The 23,323-nt window shown below is 41.8% G+C and overlaps 2 protein-coding genes across 5 annotated transcripts in view; one reads left to right on the plus strand and one right to left on the minus strand.

The window, feature by feature from the left end:
- Positions 1-9,256, plus strand: LOC117986047 (uncharacterized). Its single transcript, XM_034972863.2, has 6 exons — positions 1-303; positions 824-975; positions 1,811-2,030; positions 5,231-5,237; positions 6,197-6,284; positions 6,806-9,256. The coding sequence occupies exons 1-6, from the start codon at positions 118-120 to the stop codon at positions 6,951-6,953; spliced, it is 801 nt and encodes a 266-aa protein (XP_034828754.2). The 5' UTR covers positions 1-117; the 3' UTR covers positions 6,954-9,256.
- The window catches only part of Fmr1 (synaptic functional regulator FMR1), a 20,918-nt gene continuing 6,570 nt past the window's right edge, over positions 8,976-23,323 (minus strand). The window contains exons 4-15 of one of the 4 annotated variants that reach the window (XM_069501538.1): positions 22,663-22,826; positions 21,781-21,930; positions 20,907-20,993; positions 19,781-19,928; positions 18,420-18,563; positions 17,841-17,978; positions 17,222-17,372; positions 16,224-16,317; positions 15,457-15,616; positions 14,744-14,831; positions 13,048-13,122; positions 8,976-10,532 (exon numbers count right to left, since the gene is read on the minus strand). In XM_069501538.1, the coding sequence (XP_069357639.1) occupies positions 10,342-10,532; positions 13,048-13,122; positions 14,744-14,831; positions 15,457-15,616; positions 16,224-16,317; positions 17,222-17,372; positions 17,841-17,978; positions 18,420-18,563; positions 19,781-19,928; positions 20,907-20,993; positions 21,781-21,930; positions 22,663-22,826 (1,590 nt within the window). In that variant the 3' untranslated portion in view covers positions 8,976-10,341. Of the gene's footprint in view, positions 10,533-13,047; positions 13,123-14,720; positions 14,832-15,456; positions 15,617-16,223; positions 16,318-17,221; positions 17,373-17,840; positions 17,979-18,419; positions 18,564-19,780; positions 19,929-20,906; positions 20,994-21,780; positions 21,949-22,662; positions 22,827-23,323 lie in introns of those variants that run through there. The other 3 variants (XM_034973000.2, XM_069501539.1, XM_069501540.1) reach the window with 3 other exon arrangements.

Below are 23,323 nucleotides of genomic sequence, written 5' to 3' on the forward strand. Positions count from 1 at the left end.
TAAAATTGTGTCGACGAAACTTTGTTCTTGACAAATAAAAACTGAGTTTATTAGTTTCTCGATTTTGATTCGCGAAAAAAACGTAAATTTATCGAAATACACAAACAAGAGTGCAAAATGGCGAACCTGAAGTCGGATTTGGATGAATACTTGCTACAAAACGAGAGTCGTCGGAGTTACAAAATTAGTTTACCATTTTCTACTCCTAGTTTTTTCTCTAGAAGCAATGAGGAAACTCCCACTAGCAGTACCAGCTCAACCGGAACTTGGTTTGAGAACGTACAGAAAGAATACTTTACCTTGGTGAGTAAGATGCTTGTTTTGTATAAAACTGTGTCATATTTTGTACAATCCTGTTTTTTGTCGTGAATCATAATAGCCTCGGTGTTATGAGTTGTTGAATCAAACCAAGAGTCTCGGGTTCAAATCCCAGGCAGATACCTGTAAATTTTCTATAGAAACTTATGGTTATCTTCTTCTTTGGGGCTCCTTGATATCCCTGAATTAATGCGACCGTCTCCGATCTATTGTGTTTGCCTCCACTTCACACTTCCTTTTCAAATCCTGTGGCCGCCAAATACAGCAGCACCTTCTTGACTGGAATTGAAGTAACATCCTCAGGACAAATGATATGTCTCCCTAAGTGGACGCTACGTTTGTGCATCAGAGCAGGTCAGAAGCAGATAATATGTATCAACTTATGGTTATACTAAATGAACTTGGATTCACAGGTATTTAAAAACCCTGTGGGAACTCCAGAATTATTTTCCAGAAGCCTATGTCCGTCACCGATTGTTACCTTTATGTATTTTGAATATTTCAGAGTCGCACACAAAGGTTTATGGGATTCGGCTCATGCTTGGCGCTGGGAATCCTCTGCTTCATCCTATCGTTTTTATACATACCATTCCTACTTTTACAAGCCAGGAAATTTGCTCTTCTGTTCACGTTGGGAAGTGTCTTTTTCATATTTAGGTAAGTTAGATAAATAAATGTTGTATTGAAGCAGGCGTTACTTTGCGGAAGTGCATGATATACAATGAACCAAAAAGCTTAATTTGCTATAATTCGCTGAAGGTCCCTTCTTAGAGCATGTAACTAATAGAGTGCTTACACAGTTTATGAGGCATTATATGAATTGTAAGCGGGTATTGTGTAGACACTGATTCGTAGACGTACCTTAAACAAAGTACTGCACCAAGTGATTCTGGATGAGCTATATCTAGATTCTAGACCATAAACATTCAGTGGGAATGTTTTTGGGCTTTGTGATTTTGAGAATTGTGAATAAATGAAAAAAATGCTTATGAAGCTGTCATCATCATCATCACCATCATCATCATAGTCAACCCATCGCCGGTTCACTACTGAGTACGGGTCTCCTCACAGAGGCAGAGAAGCATGTGAGAAGGGTTTTGGCCGTAGTCTACCACTCTGGCCATGTGCGGATTGGTAGACTTCACACACCTTTGAGAACATTATGGAGAACTCTCAGTCTCAGAGTGATATTTAATTTCTTAAAACGTACATAACTCCGAAAAGTTAGAGGTGTGTGCCAGGATCGAACCCCCGACCTCGGACTAGAAGGCGGACGCCCTAACTACTAGGCTATCACAGCTTACATTAGCTTATGAAGCTGTACATAGGATAATTTTTACCCCTCAGATTTAAAAAAAAAAACCAAAGAGACTGGACATTTTAAAACTAAATCAACGCAGACAAAGTTGTAGATATTGACTATCGAGTAATAATCCATTAGATATCTCAAGTCATCTCTATTAAAACTAATGAGTTATATTATTCTTTGCAGCTTTAGTTTTCTCTACGGACCTTGGGCACATATGAAGTCATTGTTTTCCAAGGAGCGAGCAATCACAACAGTATTATATGGGTTTACTCTAGTCGCAACTCTGTATTGTGCACTGCACTTGCAGAGCACCGCACTGACAATCATCTGTGCAGTTGCACAAGTCCTCGCCCTCATGTGGATGATGCTGGGCTCCATTCCCGGAGGGTCGTCTGGTGCGAGGGTCTTTGGAAGCATGTTCAAGTCTTCAGTATCTAATACTTTGCCTATATAACAGAAAATTAGACACATTTTTTTAATGTGTGGTCACCTCACCTGTACTATTTTTAAGATTTTTTTTGTATATTTTCTTTTTCTTTAATGTTAGGCTATAACTTTTGAAATATTGGAAGTAATGTTATATATTATATTTATTGTGGCTAAGAGGTAAAAAGTCGTAAGTCTAATAAACTGCAATCTAAGACCGCACTCAGTGCAACTTTGAATTTGTACTATTTTAACTTAGAAAGAGTATTGTAAATTCGTGGTTTTATTGATAATTTTTTAACCGACTTCAAAAAAAGGAGGAGGTTCTCTATTCGACTGTATGTTTTTTTTTACGTAATTCTTATTGGTGTTTGTCGATTTTGTTTACTTAAAAAATAAAATTAATTAATTAAAGCGAAAAATGTTGCTGGTGTGACTAATTTTAAGATATGCGAGTCAATTAATAGTGCAATTGATTTTTAGATTGATTAAAAATATAATTTTCTTTAAAAAATCAGTATAATTTAAAAAAAATTAGAAAAATAGACTTGTCACGTTTTACCTCTCAGCCTATATGCTCAATAGCACATATTCATAGAAGATTAAAATAATAACAGACTTGAAATAATTATGTGACTTGTTATGATACAAGATTGCATTAAAAAGCCATTATTTTTGACATCATTTAGTGTAAATTGTGATGGTAGCTATTTTATAACTTAAGGCTGGCTAATGTAAACCAATTGCTGTTGGTGACGATGATGACTCTTCTTCTTCTTCACTCTGGGCTGTTTTACGCACTTAAGGTGGTTTGATACATCTGGCCGCGAAAATTCAAATTTTATTTAGTTTTTCGGAAATAGTAGACTAATCATACATCGAAGGCTTATGATAATGAGTTTTGCGGGCACAACACTTCTTCATTCTGGGCTGGTTTCCGCACTTAAAGGGCATAACACTTATGCATCTACATGTTTTTCCATAAAAACTTTGGTCAAAAATACTCATTTACTTCATATTTGTTCCTGAAAGATAATTTTCAGAATTTTCCCAGATTTGCACAAATATGAAGTAAATGAGTATTTTTGACCAAAGTTTTAATGGAAAAACACGTAGATGCATAAATGTCATGCCCGCAAAACTCATTACCATAAGCCTTCGATGTATGATTAGTCTACTATTTCCGAAAAACTAACTAAAATTTGAATTTTAGCGGCTGGATCTATCAAAGCACCTTAAACGTTTCCGTCTGTTGGATGATGATGACTGTGCGTGCGCTGTTCATTTCAAGATTTCAAGGAATGATGAAAACCAGCAGGTCGATTTCGTAAAACCGACATCAATCATCATTACAATCGCAATTGTTGACATTGGCTGAATTTATGGTATTCTTATGCAATAATAGGTACATTGAAGTTAATAGTGAGCGAGCGTCAACCAACCAGAGGTGATTGCTATCTCGCAGCAGGATTCTTTCTTATATAAAAAATGGGACTCAATTTTATGTAGACAAATGACTTAAGTTAAAAGCAATTATGGTGTTTATATAAAAATAAATAACACAAGTAATTACATTTATATTGTACTTGCACCATACTACAATACTACAGGAAATTACTAAAAATGATGTAACTTGTAAAAAAAACTTAAATTATTATTTATTGTGAAAAAATTGCCTACTATGTCTAATTAGCTATAAGTGATTCTAAAATAATTATTATGTATTTTATGATAGTTAATAATTAAATGCATTATGTTATAGCTTAATCAAACACTTTCATGCATTTAATGAAATTGTAAGGGCCGATGGAAACACAGAATTTAGACATATCTACGTCACATGGATGTTTGAGTGGATCCTAAAGGCTTCATCATTTATTATTTTCCTTACTAACGGCGGTTACGCACTCATCCGACCCGAGTCCGTGAAAATACGTTCCTTTTTGTTTTGTATGGTAGCTTATGACATATGTCGTAGATATTCTCACGGATAAATAGAACTCGGATGACGGTGCAGTGCGTAATCGCCGTAAAGGTATATCGTTTTACTAAGATAGCTCGTAAGATAGAGAGCTTTAGTACGATTTCGTAAAACCTCCATCAATCATTATTACAATCTCAATTGTTGTGATTGACTGAATTTGTGCTGCGTCAACCAATTAGAGGTGATTGCGATCGTGACATTGTAGCTGCCATTCTACCGCAATCGCGCAGCGGTAGCGGGAGAGTGACAGTTGACGTAAAAATCAAGGAATAATTAAACGTAGCTGTCACCCTCCCGCAAGTCACAACCCGCACCGAAACCACGAACCGTCTCTGTCGAGCTTTACACCGTTAAATAACTATGTACTTTATCACTATATAACGCACAATTTTCTATTATAACATCTTCGTATTTACTAAACTATTTTACAAACTTATTGCATCATGAAAGTTGAAAGCTAAAGTATCGCCTGAGGGCAACGAGCCAGCGCGAGTTGCAGCGGACATCGTGCATTCTTGATTATCAAGATAATGTGGCGCATACTGGGCAATAGATGGCAATCGGGGTATGAAGCGGGGGCGCCTCGCACACCCGCACCCACCCCGATTGCCATCTCGACCCGTCGCGTACAGTACAATATATTAGGCAAATTGCTAATGCGCATGGCAGGCATTTTAGTGACGTCAGCACTAGACTGAAGTTTCGAGCTGATAGTATATTTTTATTTCGGTTGACGTCATTTCGATGTTAATGAGACATGGTTTCACCGCAATAGCAATTTGCGATCTAACTTTTTAAAGTTTTTTTAACTTCTAAATTACCTTCAGTAAGATTAGAGCCTCACTCAGGGTTCTATTACTCGTATCTTGCCGTGATTTCTATTTCCTCTTTTGAGATCATCGAAATCTGTAATGTAACTATACTAACTTATATACTTTTATTTTTTATAAAAAAAATCTTATTGTAAACTTTACCATATCATATTTTTGCTGTGGAATGTTACTATTTTTATCTATTTAGGGTTAATAAAGACTCTGTGGTATTTAATTTTGTAATAAAATATTTAAATCTCAACATCTTTTTAATGTCGTTATTTAAAAGTATGTATGTATGTAAAAGTCATCATCATCATCATCATGATCAACAAATCGCCGGCTCACTACAGAGCACAGGTCTCCTCTCAGAGTGAGAAGGGTTTTGGTCATAGTCTACCACGCTGGCCATTGTGCGGATTGGTAGACTTCACACACCTTTGAGAACATTATGGAGAACTCTCAAGCATGCAGGTTTTTCTCTCTCACGATGTTTTCCTTCACCGTTAAAGCAAGTGATATTTAATTAATTAAAACGCATATAACTCCGAAAAGTTAGAGGTGCGTGCCCGGGATCGAACCCCTGACCTCCGATTAGAAGGCGGACGTCCTACCACTAGGCTATCGCAGCTTTATTTAAAAGTATTCTTAGTGAAAAGTTACCCATTGAAGACCCTCGTGGCCTACAACCGTTGCATACAACACCTGGCACGAAATATTGTTCATCGACCTTTTTAGAAAAAGAGCCGTTTCCTAGAGCGTTGTTTCTGTTGTTGAGACCGACAAAACGTCACATAGGTATGAGTGACAGATACCACGATCTACGAAGCCGAAATCTCTTTCTAAAGGTCGATGTACAATATTTCCTACTGGCTACTGTACGTCTAAAAACATGCTGTGGTAATGGAAATATTAGCAACCGATCCAGTAATTTCGAAGAAAATGGTTGGGTACAGACGAGAACCTCGTACGTCGTGAACTTGTGAATAAATGTACATCCTATAGGGTTCGTAGTTAAGGTGGGCAGTAATTTAGTTATCTATTTACTGAAATGTTATAATAGAGAGAGAGCCAGCTCGTGCCAGAGCTTCGTTATTTTATAAAAGTTGAAAGTTTATCTGCGTATTGTCCGGGTCCCCAACACTGGGAGGAACGTTTGTTTGCCTAAAGCCTGTGAATTAAACCTTGAGGTTCAAGCATCAGGAGGCATTTAAAGGTACCAATAGTTCGCGACTGGTCGACATGGCAACCGGGGTATGAGGCGGGGGGACGCCCCTCATCACCTGTCGCGAACTATACCTATATAGGTCCTATAGTTATAAGTACAATATACAATATCCGTTCCAGATGAAGCACTCACATGCAACGTATGCGACCGGTCGTTTCCCACACGGCGTCAGCTCAGTGATCACCAACAGAAAAAAAGGCATTTTGGGTAAGACACAACAGTGTATCTACGTAAATCTATTGTAGGTAGCCTATGTAATTTGGGAGGAACTCAAATCAATCATGATAAATTTCAGATGTTAGTGATAGTAATAAAATCAGAACCATAAGAACCGATGACGGCTTATCCGAGGCACGGATGGAACTAAAAGGTCAAAAATAAAATAAAAAATCCGGCCAAGTGCGAGTCAGGCTCGCGCAACGACGACTACTACTAGTGATATTCTACATTTTGCACGATAATTCAAAAACTATGATGCATAAAAATAGATAAAAATCTGTTTTAGAATGCATAGGTGAAGACCTTTCATAATATGATACCCGACTTGATACCTACAGTTATCTTACTTAGAAAATTGAAAATACTAATTATTAGTTCGACTACAATTTAATTCTTTTGTGTGATGTTACCACAAATTCACGGTTTTCAGATTTTTCCACGAATGTCTGTTTCGCTTATACTTAGTGTCAGCAATCCGATTAGTAAGTCGTGATGTGGTATCGTTCCAGCTGCAGCGCGTGCGACAGCCTGTTCCCCTCGCTGATGGCGCTGGAGCACCACAAGGAGGAGTTCCAGCACTGGAGCGACTCGTCGTGCTCGCACAGCGAGAGCGACGACAGCGACTCGTGCCACGAGGACCGGCACCGCCTGCTCTAATGCCACCACCTCATTGTTGCCGCGGAGCGCCCCGCGCAGCTGGGCACCTTCGTGTAGTGACTGACGGACTGTAGCCAGTAGATACGTGCGGGTAGATACGCAACACGCCACAGTACGCGGCCATTTCGGCTTTGTAGAGCATTGTCTCTGTCACTCACACCTATATGACGTTTTGTCGGCAACGACAGGGACAGCGCTCTACAAATCTGCTATATCCTTCTAAAGGTCGATGTACATTACTTTCGGCCGCGTACTGTAGTTGTACATAATATAGTATAAGAATAGATTTGACAAACCGCGCATACCCGGGTAGACTCTGCTATAAGTCCCGCAAATTGCTAATGCGCGTGGCCGCCATTTTAGTGACGTCAGCACTAGACTGCTGATGGTATATTTTTATTTCAGCTGACGTCAAAATGACGTAATTTCGGTGTTAATGAGACATGGGTTCCACCGCAATAGCAATTTGCGGGACTTATACGTGTCTGTTTTATTTTATAGTCTAGTGTCTATACCCTATCCGCGGAAAGAAGTTACAGTAGCCGGCAGGAAATATTGTACATCGACCGTTAGAAAGAGATTTCGGCTTCGTAGAGCGTTATCCCTGTCACTCCTGACGTTTTGTCGGTCTCAACGAAAGAGACAATGCTTTTCAAAACCGCTCTCTTTCTAATGGTCGATGTATACTTTCAAAATTTGCCTATTTGAAAGTGGCACTATGCTGTGAATGAAAATACACGAGACTCGGGACCGAGGCGCGCTGAGATCTATAGAGCGCACTTGGACTTTGCGCAGACTTAAGATTGAGTTAAAACGAGACAGATTTATGTGAGAGATATACATCTGTCTCGTTTTTACTGTCTTAAGTCTAAGCAAAGTCAGAGTGCGCTCTATAGATTTAACCTACAGAGTAGTTACAAGGAGAGAATTTATGTAAAATATTGAATATTTTATATTTCACAAAATATCGAGTTAAATAAAGTCGTAGAACAAAAGTTGTTAGTTTTAATCATAACAATTACGTGCGATCTTTCTGTAATTTTTTATTTTCTAAGCATCATTGGTGGTATGGTATTCGTTGTAGATTAGAGTGGGATAACAGATTATGGATAAGCATTTTATAAAATTATTTTTATTTCTATATACTAAATCTAATATTACATATCATAGGTTACAGTTGTTAAAATGAATATCATTAAAAACCCCACTGAATCCCACCGGTGATGGTGAGCTAAGCTCCATCTATGCTGGATTGAGGGGATCGTGCAAGTGGGCATAGGGGTCAATTTATACTAGCTCTGAGTCCAAGCGAATCGAAGCGTCAAATTCTTCACAACTAAAGTGAAGTTTCACGAAAACGCGCGTATTCACGTGAATTCGCGCGTATTCGTGCATTTTCCGATTCCGACTAACAAAAACGTTCATCACGTTGGTTCCCATATCAGGCACCAATCAGCGTTTTTCTTGCTTAGACGCACGAATTTCGTCGAATGCGCGCGTCTTCTTTTTATCTCAAAAGGAATATGTGCATTACGTTGCAAATGTTACGTTTCAGATTGACGCGTCGATGCGCTTCGACTCAGCGCTAGTGTGAATTGACCCTAAGAAAATTTATTCGTGTAAAGTGCGGGCAAAACAAATAGTTCGATCTGAACACGAGACGTATCATTAAATATTGTAAAAACAGTTCTCAGCTGGGCTTGTGTATTTAATTCCAAGTGTGACCTGCGAGAACCGCTGTTGCAACTTCAGATTGGAATACTTGTTATGCGCGCACTATATACTTGTGCGTACATTTTGAGAACTTGCCACATTTCCTGTGTCAACTGTCTTGTAAAAATTACCATTTTAGTCCTTAATGTAAGGGTGAACCATGCTTTTGACATGACGCAAATATGGCGAGTGAGTTCTCAAAATGTATGCATTGTAGGTACCTTATATAAAACCGTGGCAAAGTTCCCACCTCTACATATTCGTAGCGCGTTCTACCCGCACTCCCCATAATTACAGAAAAACAAAGAATTGTGTCATCAGTTCCAAAGTTTATTAGATATAATAGTTCTAAAACAAATCAAAGTACGGTTTTATATGTAAAAAGAGAAATAAATAAAGGCGACATATTTCTACTTAAAAGAACAAAAGAAACAACACAACTGTTACTTTTTTTATTACAAATAACGTGTTAAAAGAAAAAACGTCAGTAATTATTCATAACTGTCAAGTTTATTGGTTTCGAAGTTGGAATAAATGAACCTCCGGTGTTAACGTAATCCGTTCCTACAAACTATGAACGTCCTACAAAATTGTCCAAAATTCGAACTCACGTACATCTAATCAAAGATGAAAAATGTTGAACAAAACAAGTATCCGTAGAAACATATCAAAATACACTAGTTGCATTTACAATTCGTACCTAATAGTGGATTCGCTTGATACATTTTTTGGGTGTTTTCGATACAATTTTTTAATAAGGCACCTTACCGTATAATTTGACGAGTCGTGTCGTGCCGCGCGGCCGCGCTCGCTCGCAACTGAACATAACCATATCGCGCTCGGAGCGGTAACTGAGGACATACAAACCGAGTCGGGCGGCGCGGCCGTCTGTCGCGACGGACGGATCGGGCAGATAACATATTGGTCGCCGGTATCCGTCCCGCAAACTATACGCTGAGGTGCCGCGTCCGTCAGGGAATCCACGAGCATGTCCGTTCTCGCAGTGAAGTGATATCCCGGCAATAATGCATATCGCGGTATCGTTAGACTGATGTAGGTATCTCTTGTAAATAAATATCGTAACGCTGCCTAGTGGAGTTTACGTTCCGTTCGCTGCAGTCGTGAACTGTATTAGCTCGAATTTCGTATAGGCTAAGTGAAATCTTATAGAGTAGGTACATAATTTGTAATCGATATCTCGTTAATATTTTAATTCTGAGTGTCACGATAAATGTACCCCCGACCTCCCATCCGAGAATGTGACAATTTCGTCATAATTTAGTCGTCGTATATGTAACGTCCCGACTAGTCATAGTATTTTTATAAATCGAATGTATCGCTTCGACGATGTGACGCCTCGCCGCGCGGCGGGCGGGCGGGCGGGCGGGCGACTGTTTGTACAAATAAAATACGTTCCGAGTATGTACAGTGTTGTTTATTTGGTGCGGCGCGGGGCGGGGCGGGGGCGGGGGCGGCGCCCGTCCTATCGTCCGGGGAGCGACGTACACGAGAGTAATTTCTCATATCGAATAATCAGGAATACAAATCACGAATCTTACAAAAGCATAATACGAGTAAGTCTAGGCTGGCGCGTCGCGGCCTCGGAGCTCTGGGCCGGGCGCGACGCGGTACATGCACGTAACGTAGGAGTGCCCGGGGGGCGCGGCCGGCGCCATTACGCCGTGCCGTTGAGCAGCGGCTCGGCCTTGGGCTTGGGCGCGTCGCGGCGCGGCTTGGGCGCCGCGCCCGCTGTAGCGGCCGAGGGCGCGCGCGGCTCGGGCGCGGCGCCTGCTGCGGGCGTGGGCGCCACCGCCGCGGGGGCCGCGGGCGCGCCGGGGCCGCTCACGCCGTTCTTCCACCCGCCACCTGCCGAACCACACGCAAACAATCACTACTATAGTCTAAGGCAGAAATCTATAAAGCACACTTTGACTTCGCTCAGACTTAAAATTGAGTTAAAACGAGACAGATTTATGTGAGAGATATAGCTGTCTCGTTTAAACTCTGTCTTAAGTCTAAGCTAAGTCAAAGTACGCTCTATAGATCTCACCCTCACAGTGCAGGTCCTACCTGAGATTAGTTGATATCAATGTCAGTGTATCAAAACTCAACCAAATAAAACTTCAACATACACTTCTTATTATTCAAATAGAAGTGAAACAGTCACTTCTATTCCAATAGTAGAATCATTTTTTCTAATAGAAACAATCTATAGAATTGAATTTGGTTAATGTTTTGTTACACTTAAACTGATATCAATCAAAGCTTGTGTTATAAGCATTTACAATATTGGTATGGAAGTATGGATTGGATATGGATAGACAACATTATTATATTAGATCTCAAGGGGTGTTAATGAAAAGCTCGTTGTTAGAGCGCAACAAACTGGAGGGCAGCTACGTTCAGACAAAGATATATTTTCTACTACAAGACTCTGTGGTCTGGAAGTGTTCATTTCACAAGGGCCCATTTGCATCTCTTCACAATTGGGTATTTGACTCCATTTTTTAATTACTTTATTATTAAACTTAAACTAGGATAAAAATAATGACGTAAACTGAAAAAACTAATTAAATCTATCAAATGACAAAAAAGTTATAAGCATTTAAATATTTCTGATTAGACAGAGATAGCGATATAGCATTTTGACGTCACACCTTACTAATGCCATAGTAGCTTCGTGCGGTTTCATACAAATTTTTGTTTTGCGAGAAAGGGATGGAAGACCCTCCCATTCCAAAATTAAAATGCCTATAACTTTGTAAATCTTTGTTGGGTTTTAATATTTTTTTCAGCGAAAATAATGACGTACGAATAATGACGTACATTATTTTTATCCTAGTTAATAGTAAAGTAATAATATTTATCAAATTCAAAAGTAGGAAAATACCCAATTTGAAGAAAAAAGGATAGGACAGTACGCGACACAGTCCCCGCGCGGGTCACTGCGGGTGGCGTGCGGGTGTGCGGGGCACCCCCCGCCTCATGCCCTGATTGCAATTTCGACCTGTCGCGTACAAACGAATTAGTACGACTAAGCAATTATATCCCATATAGGATTTTTATGTTTTAACTTTTAATCATAATTCTATCGTATAGGGTAAAATATTCAAGTATTCTGAAACATATAGCTGTGTGAACTTAGCTTTACCGACATATCATTATACCATATTATATACACGTTATATCCTACAGTTTTCAATCTGAAAATCTTACATCGTATGAGGGTCAAACTGGATGGCATGCAATATAATATAGTCCGTAAAAATGACTTCTTACCCGCCATTTTAACTCTATGGGTCTGGGTCAACTGTCATGTCAAAAGTACGGTTCACCTTTAAGATAGGAACTAAAATCGTACTTTTGACATGAAATTTGACACAAAAAGTTAAAATGGCGTGTGAGAAGTTAAATTTTACACCTATATAGGTACCTAATATATTATTCTTTATCACTGTTCTACAAACTAAGATACATAAGTTAGAATTCAAGCTTGTATTCGTAAGTAAAGCAGCCTTATGGTAAGTAAAGGATAGAAATGTAGGTATGACAATCAAACAAGTTATGAATATTATAAAAGTAGATATACAGTACGCGGCCGAAAGTAATGTACATAAACCTTTAGGAGATAGCAAATTTGTAGAGCGTTGTCCCTATTGTTGAGACCGACAAAACGTCATATAGGTACGAGTGACAAAGACAACGCTTTACAAAGCCGAAATGTCATTCTAAAGGTCGATGTACATTATTTTCTGTCGTGTACTGTACGTCGACCTTTAGAAGGAGATAGCAAATTTGAAGAGCGTTGTCCCTATCGTTGAGACTGACATAACGTCATGTAGGTATGAGTGACAGTGACAATGCTTTACAAAGCCGAAATGTCATTCTAAAGGTCGATGTACATTACTTTCTGCCACATACTGTACTTTAATTTTCCTTAGGTTACTTAAAAGGTAAACAAGTAGGTTCTCGCTGAAATGCGTAAGAGGCGAACTATATACGCGGTCCATACGCGTTACGACCTTGTCTTTTACCGCCAACAGACATCGAGTGAAAAACCAACTCCAGAAGGTCTTCTTCTTCTTCTTAATTTGCTTTATGGCTTTCAGTAGTGTCCAGAAGGTCTAAAGCGCCGTGAAAATGCACCTCTCAGGGTGCCACCACCTCAGGGTGTAACCAGAACGCTAGCAAAAACTTAGCGTCATTGTTATACTACCTAAACACAATCCAATACCTATAACTATTTGTCTCATTTTGTAGTTTTAGTGATTTAGTATTTTTCAAGCCCGCAATGTATAGCGTGCAAAACTGAGAGGAGACTCGTGCTCAGGAGTGGGCCAGTGATGGGTTGATGATGATGATGTATGCGTGTGCTGTGTACCTTGCCGCCTCCGGCGCCGGCGCCGGGCGTTGGGCGCGTCTCCCACGGCGCCCCCGTCCTCCGAAGACGCGGACTCTGCACACCATCAGTCATCATTCGACCCCTCCCCACTACTCTACCCTAACCTAAACCATTGCCCAACCCACCCCACGCGTGGACACACGACAGAAGTGAAGCTAAACCCATCTCGCTCACTATTATCATGGGCATCGAGATGCCGCGAACGTTCGATCTACTCACTATCTTGCAGGTCCCCATCCCAAACGTCCATTAAGAAGCTTCGCTTCAAAAATTATAGCCTGAATAAGTCCTAAGCTCAACGCGAGAAAAATATTATGATACTCCTGGATTTTATACTACTATATGCACATACCACTAATGTATAATTAAATTGGGAACAAAACGACTTGTCACGCGCTATTTTAACTTGTGTCAAATTGTATCTGTCAAATCTGTCAATCAAATGTCAAATGTCAAAAGTACGATTTAAGTCCTTATTTTAAAGGTAAACCACCATACTTTTTAAAAATCCCGTGGGAACTCTTTAGATTTTCGGGATAAAAAGTAGCCCATGTCGCGTCACTCTCCAGGTTTTTATCTATACATGCAAAAAATCACGTCAATCCGTTGCGACGTGATTGAAGGACAGACCAACAAACCAACAAAGAAACACACTTTCGCATTTATAATAAGGATACTGATTAAAATGTATATAAATAGGGAGCAAAAAAGAAAAATATATAATTAACGCATAATAAATACTTAAATAACATAAAATATATTATCATAGAATAAGATAACAACTACAAACTACATTTAACTAGCACATTCAGTAATATTTTCAGATATTTTTTTTTGAAAACTTGATATATTTGCATTTAAATTGAGGAATAAACAAACACATGAATTTTTAGTTTATACAGACATGTTTGAATTAACATATTGAGACAGAGCCCGTGAGGGCCAGACCTTCGTTATTTTATAAAATCTGAAAGTTTCTCTGTGCATTGTCCCCAGCACAGGGAGGAACGATCAGCGACTAGGCTGTTTACGTTAGGCACACATTAATGTGTTACGAGCTTCCAAGACGGTCAAGCACGTAGTTTTGTTTTGCTTGATCAAGCTAACGGCACTTTTCTCATGTATCTCGCTACACTGTCCGAACGCCGCGCCGCGTCAAGCAAAAATATAAAATCACATCAATCACTGTCAAGCACGTTTCTTATGAGCTCTTCTCAGACTTAGGCGTGTTTGGAACCTTCGTAGCTTTCGTTTTAAGTACGTAATCAATTATCACCACTATATCGTCTTACAAATTGACAATTTTAACCATCAGTAAGCGTAACATGTTACCTTTTGACTCATTAGCATCAAGCAAACTTTGTAAACGGTCAAAATGCTTGGCTCAAGCAAAAACCTACGCGCTTGATCGTCTCGGGAGCCCTTTAACGCTTATCAGTGCACTCACTAGTACAAGCAAGGCACACCGTGAAACAGAAAGTCTGTAGTAAAGTCAGTAAGTATGGGTGAGATCTACAGAGCGCACTCTGACTTAGCTTAGACTTGGGACAGAGTTAAAACGAGACATGTATATCTCTCGCATAAATGTGTCTCGTTTTAACTCAATCTTAAGTCTGAGCTAAGTCAAAGTGCGCTCCGAGTGAGGTCTAATCTCAGTGTGTGTGTGTGTGGGTACCTCTGTCGGCGCTGGACACGTCCTGGCTGTCGAGCACCGAGCTCTCGTCGTCAGTCTGCCTCCGCCGGTCCTCGCGGCGCCGACCGCTCTGCAACACAACCGTTTTATTCCACCACGTGCCGTTACACTTGACAACTTTAAACGTTCAAGCTCTTTAGCGTTACACTGGTCATCAAGTTTGCAGCGGACTTGAAGCGGCATCCAATCGACGTATAGCCAACTGATAGACAAATCTACGGGACGCCGCTTCAAATCCGATGCAAACTTGATCGTATACGGATAGTGTTAGTGTGCGATCTAACATTTGGCCGATGTTGATATTGATGACTTTGAGTGTCAACACAAAATGGACCTTAACAACCTCAGTAGCGTTATAGTGTAATTATAATTGAGTAATTTTTGTAGGTATTATCCCGTTTAAAAATGTATATTATACAAATATACGTAATAAATTTAATAAATTACAAATAACGAAGTTATAAACAGACGGACGCAGACCAGACCGCACTGATGCACTTATTTGTTTTTATTTTAATGAACATTTTACACTGCACTTATAGACCAAAGCACTAGATAAAAACCGAGACTGGTGTTTGTAATTTGCAGCCCAAATAGGCCGTAGTCTGTGCTAGGGCTGACAAAGATCTTTGACCTCTTAGGCACACACCCGACGCACGCAGTCTACGCTACGCCTAATAGCAACAGGTACTCACCGCGTCCCGCGCGTCGCGGTTGTCGCGCGTGTCCCGGCTGTCGCGGTTGTCGCGAGTGTCGCGGTTGTCGCGAGTGTCGCGGTTGTCGCGCGGGGGCCGCGGATGCGCGCGCCCGTTCTCTAGCGGCACACGCCTCTCTTCGCCACGACGCTCACTCGATCTGTACATTCAACACCAACATGTAATATTATAACAAGCCATGGTCTATCATAGGGCAGTATCTCATTAGGACATAGTGAATGTAGCTTTCTACTGGTGAAAGAATTTTCAAAATCGGTTCAGCAGTTCGAGAGATTACTTTCTACAAATAAACTTTATCTCTTTATAATATTAGTAGGTAGTAATCTATACCTACTAGTACTAGGTATAGATTAAGTTTGCCTGTCCTTTTCTTATTACGTATCTAGAGAGAAGAAGAAAAAGATATCAATACTCGAAATTTTGAGATAAGATGTATGATATTTTCCATAAGATGTTGTAGCCTAGTGGTTAGGACGTCCGCCTTCAAATCGGAGGTCGGGGGTTCGATTCCGGGCACGCGTCTTTAATTAATTAAATATCACTTGCTTTAACGGTGAAGGAAAACACCGTGAGGAAATCTGCATGTCTGAGAGTTCTTCATGTTCCTAAAGGTGTGTGAAGTCTTCCAATCCGCATTGGGCCAGCGTGGCAGACTATGGCCTAAACCCTTCTCACTCCGAGAGGAGAGCCGGCTCAGTAGTGGGCCGGTAATGGGTTGATCATGATGAATCAAAGCAGCGACTCGCCTGTTGGGCCGCGGCGGGCGCGCGCGTCCCCGGTACGAGCCGTCGCCGCGCTCCTCGGTCCGGTCGCCCAGCTCCGGGGTGGTTCGTCGCCCGCCTGCAACACCACACTCGAGGGTCATTTTTTTATTCCAGCAGTACCACAGAGCAGGGTTGTTGCGGATGCCAATATTTTAACATCCCCGGATGCGCATATCTGAATAAATGCGAATGTTCCGCATTTGCGGATGCAAGTAACACCCCAGTTGGGTACCGTTGTACACTTTTTGATTGGTCAGTTAGCATATGAAGATGTCAACTAGCAAACACGCGCGATGCACGCGCCACTTTCTTTGCAGGTCGTTACTATGCAAATATGCAACGTAAAAGCTTCGCACTAATTGATGCGGATGTCTGAATTAATGCGGATGTTCCGCATCTGCGGATGCGGATGCGAATAGAATAGAATAGAATAGAATGTTTTTTTATTCATGTAAACTTCTTAAAAGTGCTTATGAATAGTCAGGTAGTTTTAATTTACCACTGGTTCGGAATGCCGTTCCTACCGAGAAGAACCAGCAAGAAACTCGGCGGAATTCCGTAACACCCCTGCCACAGAGGAAGGATACGCCTTACACACAGCGGTTCGACGATGGCGTCTCGAGTTCTAGACAGAGCATTCGTGCGGTAAGTACGGGACAAGGGAGCGATCCCAACTGGCCTACGTAGTTAGGGTCCTATGTTGAAGGGTCGTCGTGCTCGTCATTTACCACGAGAACTACTCGTACACAGAGTAGTCGTCGGACTACTCTGCTGTCTCTCTCTATACTGCGGTGGTACGCACCAGGTAAAGCGACCGACATAGCTCAAAGGGTTAGCAAACTGTCGTAGAACCGACCCTCGGGCAGACGTGTTCTGGAGGCGCAGTGTAGGACGACCTCCAGCCCGCTGGACCGATGAGCTGAAGGTGGCGGGGATCGGGTGGATGAAGGCGGATGCTGATGGAATGGAATGGTACGCACCAGGTGGGTATCTCTGTTGGGGCGGGCGCGGGCGCCGCGCGCGGGCTGCGGGCGCGCCTCGGGGCGGCGGGTAGGAAGAGGTGCTGCCGCCCATCACCACCCGGAGTTGTTGGTCAATCTCCAGCTTTTCCGCGCGAAGCTGCTCCACCTCCTGCATACAACATACAATGGTTTTTTAAAATTCCATTACAAGTTAGCCCTTGACTGCAACATCACCTGGTACTAAGTGATGATGCAGTCTAAGATGAGAGCGGGCTCACTTGGAAAGGGTATGGCATCTTTATGAAACCCATAACCCTTATCAGTTTCTACATGTCATCGTACCGGAACGCTATATCGCTTAGGGTGGTAACTAGTCACGGCCGCAGTCCCCCGCGATAACTTATTTTTATTGAGAACTAGATGATGGCCGCGACTTCGTTTTTAAAATCCCGTGGGAACTCTTCAATTTTCCGGGATAAAAAGTAGCTTATGACCTTCCCCGGGATATAAGCTAACTCTGTACCAAATTTCATCAATATCGGTTGAACGGTTGGGCCGTGAAAAGCTAGCAGACAGACAGGCAGACAGACAGACACTCTTTTGCACATATAATATTAGTATGGATATGTGTACCAACCTTGAGATGCGCCACGTGGTACTCGACGAGCACTTTAGCGTTGGCGATGTTCTCCCTCGTGCCCACGAACACGAAGGGCACCATGCCCTCCTCGCGCGGCGCCGACGGCTGCGGCTCGTTGTCGCCCTCCACTTTCACCTGCAATACACACATCATCATCATCATCATCATCATCGTCAACTTTATTACCTCTTAGATTAAGTATAAAAAAAAAAATTAACGGCATTCCGAACGAGTGGCAAATTATTTTAACGATTCAAAAGCACTTGTAAAAATTTACTTTACTTCCCTTAAGGTGGTAACTTTTAAATTTACCCCTCTAGGGATTTACTTTTCAAAAATCCTTTCTTAGCGGATGTCTACGTCATAATAGCTATCTGCATGCCAAACAGCCTCAAATTTCAATTTCGTAGTCACAGTGCGACAAGGCTATCATGGCGCGTGGCGATAATCGGAACTAACGTTGCCGTCAAGTGTCCCCTTTGAATATTTTAAGCCTTTGTTCCCCAACAGCGCCCCCCTGTCAATGTCACTCAAGTGGCCACTGTATAACTGTGCGTTGATAAGAGAGCAACTCACGCGCACGACGCCGCTCTTGTCGACGATCTCCTGGATGACCTTGCCGTTCTTGCCGATGACCTTGCCCACCAGCGCGCGCGGCACCTTGATGCTCTCCTCCGCGTACTCCAGCAGCGAGCGCGCCGCGCGCACCGCCTCCGCCGACTGCGACAATGCAACACTACTACACTACTGCACCATTGCCATAGAGAATTCAACTCCTAGAGTACGCATAATACAAGGTTTTTTTTTTTTTTTTATTCAGATTTTATCTCACCTGGTGGTAAGTGATGATGCAGTCTAAGATGATAGCGGGCTAACCTGGAAGGGGTATGGCAGTTTTTATTAAACCCATACCCCTTTGGTTTCTACACGGCATCGTACCGGAACGCTAAATCGCTTGGCGGCACGGCTTTGCCAGTAGGGTGGTAACTAGCCACGGCCGAAGCCTCCCACCAGACCAGACCAGAAATTTAGAAATTATAAAATTCCAAACCCCTGCCAGGAATCGATCCCGGGACCTCCCACTATTAAGAACACAGCGCTCACCACTGCGCCAGGGAGGTCGTCACGAAAACATTGCCTTTTGCATGAAAACAAAATCGTAAAGTGTTGGCGTGGGACAGGGGAGAATGCTTTGTTGTGATTAGTGGACTTAAGTCACGTAATCCAAACAATGTGCAGAATGAGGGTACCGAAAGGGCGTGGCCGACTTTTATGCTTAGCAAGTGCCTAAGCTTGGCGAGCGGGGGTGTTCGGCTAGTAGGCGTCAACAGGTGGTGGTCTGACTACTGCAAACAACGGGCTTTTCAGGACCTATCTCATATTAAATTATTCACATTTTAAATTATAGAAATATACCTACGACTTCATCTGCGTGGATTTAGGTTATAAAAAATCCCGTGGGAACTCTGATTTTACGGGATAAAAATAGCCTATGTCACTCTCTCTGGCTCTTTAACTATACCCATGCAAAAAATCACGTCAATCGGTTGCTCCGTTGCGACGTGATTGAAGGACAAACCAACAAACAAACACACTGTCGCATTTATAATATGGATACTGATGCAGCGGATACAAAAACGGTGATTCAATGTCAAAATGGACACTTCTTTTTCTTGAAATTCAAAAATGTGTCATATGTGAATTACGTTCTGTGCGCCTGTCTCTTTATTGAACAATTGAGTAACATAATGTTTAATTTCGCGTCGCCTACGCCGTTGTTGGTCCGGCCTTGAATAATCCCATGTTGAAATCTAACGGGAACACCGCCAAAGGGAGTTGATTTGCATGTCGTAAAAAAAGGATCTGGCACAACGGACGGTCGAAGTGCACCAGGCACCCAGGTGGTGAAATTTTGAAAATTGTGCAAGTGAACTGACCTCTCCACAGATCTTGAAGGTGCAGGAGACCTCCTCCAGCTCGATGTTGGTGATGCCGGCCACCTTGCGCGCCTGCTGGATGTTGGCGCCATGCGTGCCGATGGCCAGCCCCATCAGGTCTTCGCGCACCTGGAACTCATCCGAGTAGCTGCAAACAAACACTTACGTACAGGACACGCCAATATTGATAGCCGCTCTGAACATAGCCGCGTTCTGGTTCGACACTTCAGCGTACTATGCGCAAGCGAATTGACCGCGAGTTCAGACCGGCTTAAATTATTGGCAATTACTGTTCAGGTCAAATAAATAAAGTTTGTTGGAACGAGGCAACCATCGGCATGTTGAATTGAAGCCGCAGCCCATTGCTGTGGTGTTATGATATGACAGAAATCAATTAAAATCATTGCAGTGAAGAAGTTTATTTTGTACTAGCTTACCCCCGCAACTTCGTCCGCCCCTCTTTTACCCCCTCAAGAGTTCAATTTTTAAAAAAATTTTCTTAGCAGATGTGTACGTAATAATAGCTATCAGCATACTAAACTTCCGCCGGATCAATCCAGTACTTTGAGCTGTGCGTTAACAGATCAGGCAGTCAGTTTTTCTTTTTACATATTTTGACTACTCTGCTACAATAACTCTACACCCCAGTGGAATGCATCCCTCCCACTCGTTTTCATCTCTCTTCTTCTTTCTTCGTTGGGGCTGTCAACAAGTTTCTTGCTAATACTTGTGGCCGCCAGGAACAGCAGCACGTTCCTGACTGTGAGATATGTTGTGGCCGTATGGTAATAATTAAATGCGGCAACGGTGAAAGATGTTTATTGAGAGCCGTCTTATGATCTACTCCCCTTATGGACTAACAATACTAATAAAGAAATCTTACATACTATTGTTTTAATCTTATTGCTTAACTACCTAACCTACATAATTTTGCATCACCTCTCTTTCAATCCGATGTGCGGGCAACCTACTTCGATATATTGAGGAGTTGCATTTTTATGTTACAGCTAATATGAACATGCTACGTTTAAACTGACAATTCGTACATATTACAACTGGAAATAGAGTAGCTTCCTCAGGGCATTCATAAACTCCAGAGTGATTGATAAACTACAGTATCACTTACCCTCCCTGGTTGTGTATTTTAGTGGATTCCAGCTGCCTCGCGGCCTCTTCAGTCTTTTTAAGTAATAGCAGCTTTTGCGTTAAGTTTCTGCAATGTACAAAATAGTATTATATATAGTATTGTATATAGTCTGAATAGCTCAACAGGTAAAGGAGTGGACTGAAAACCGAAAGGTCGACGGTTCAAACCCCGCCCGTTGCACTATTGTCGTACATACTCCTAGCACAAGCTTGACACTTAGGAAAGGGGAGTATTACTCATTTAACATGGCTAATATTCTTTAAAAAAAAAGTATTCAAATAGAGAATTAAAATACGTATGAGAGCAATAATAATTATAGTTTGAGTTTGTCATTCTCTGGGATGCCAGCTATCTCTAGATACAGGTCTGTAGAATAACATTTATCTCGGAAAATTTAAAAGTTCCCATAGGAATATTAAAAATCTAAGTCTGTTTTTGTATGATTTGAATGTAGGAAACCTTATACTACCATCACGGCAAGAGTTTCTTCACCGCTGCCCTGTAGCTTCCTGATAATGTTGCACAGACGTCGCACAGCCAGTGAGTCTGCCGGCTGTGCGACTGGGACCGCAAGTGTTACTCGCCAAGTGCGATCCCGTTATAGTGCTGGTATGTTACAATACATTATATTGTACAATATTTGTTGTTTAGTTTTATGCTTTAAATTTCAAATTCATTATCGCCTGGGGTGCTAGCAACATTAAATCCCTAAATGTAAATGTGTGACTGCATGCATTATTTGTTGCCTAACGACTAACACGAGTTATAAGTCAGAGAGAGGTAGTCACGCGAGGTACCACCCCATGTCACGATCGCCTTCTGGAACTCCTCGAGCAATGCCAGAGATAGTCACCTGAAGTGCATCTCCTGCAGCATCTGCGCGCGCTTCTGGGAGGTTTCGCAGCGCGAGATGACGGCCAGCACGCCGCGCTCAGGGACGTACCACACCAGGGCCGCTCCGATCGCCTTCTGGAACTCCTTGTGCGCGTTTTCCACCTTCGCGCTGTGGAGCATACCAAGGCTGCAATACAACAACACTGAGAGAAACTGCACAAATAAACAATACACTCATCGGGTGCATTAGCGATTATATATTTTTTCTATATAAGGTAAAACATCTCCTAATGGGTTGTAAAGGAGACTGCTGTCTAATGAGGGTGTTTTTTGAAATTTTCATAACACACCCCTTTTCTACAACACAACTTATATATGACTGCCCAAAAAAAGGAGTGTAATTTTTCAGGGTTCGTGTCCTATGTATGTCAGTTTATTTATTCCACCATAACGATGCCTGAACAGATTTGGATGTATGGGATATCGTTAGAGTCCTTACATTCATCCCGAGTGAGACTGGCTATAATTTTTTTTAAATTCAATATGGCTCAAGGAACCCCAGATATCGATTTTTGAAGACCAAAAACAGAATTTCCAAATGGCGATGACTTTTAAAATTTTTTAAAACAGTTTATTTTTTAATCGACTTCCAAAATGGAGGTGGTTCTCAATTCGGCCCGTTTCCTTATTTTTATGATCACAAGAAACCCCTAGATTTGATAGCATAAAGCAAACCACACTTTACATGCGTTTTCTTACAAATTTGACTCGTACGAGCACGCACGAACAATCCCGATATTCCAAGTACCATGGGAGCGCGCAGACTACAGTTCTCGCACCCATAGTAGTTGGAAGGTCGGGACTGTTATGTTATTTCCTGGTGGGCAGACGAAATACTCACTAGTCCTTGAGCTCGTCCGGCACGGCAATCTCGAACTTGTGGAAGGTGGTCTTGTCGATGGGCGTCTTGGGCGTCTTGACGCGCAGCCGGTCCTTGGGCACGATCTCCGTGTAGCAGTTGTCCCACTCCAGGTACTCGATCACCAGGAACTCCCCCCGCATCATCTGCAGACACACACACAGGCTTCATATACAACCTCCTAACCCCTTTTTATTCAAGATTTCCAAGATTAATTTTGGAAGGAAGAATTGAAGCCAAAAGGGTTCCAGGTCGCCAAAGACGCAAATGGTTGGACGATATAAGGGGGTGGACAGGACTTAGTTACCCAAAGTTAAAAGAGGCGGCTTTTAATAGAGAAGCTTTTCGCATGATGACCTGCAAACTTCGTTTCGAAGAAGGCACACGATGATGATGAACCCCTTTTTAGGGTTCCGTAGCTCAAAAGGAAAAACGGAACCCTTATAGGATCACTTTGTTGTCTGTGTCTGTCAAGAAACCTAAAGGGTACTTCTCGTTGACCTAGGAATCGTGAAATTTTACAGGTAGGTAGGTCTTATAGCAGACATTAGGGGAACAATCTGAAAACCGTGAATTTGTGGTCACATCACAAAAAAAAGTGTTTTGAACAAATAATTAGTATTTTCAATTTTCTAAGTAAGAT

This window comes from Maniola hyperantus, chromosome 10, assembly GCF_902806685.2.
Source record: "Maniola hyperantus chromosome 10, iAphHyp1.2, whole genome shotgun sequence".
In the NCBI taxonomy this organism is placed as follows: Eukaryota; Metazoa; Arthropoda; class Insecta; order Lepidoptera; family Nymphalidae; genus Maniola; species Maniola hyperantus.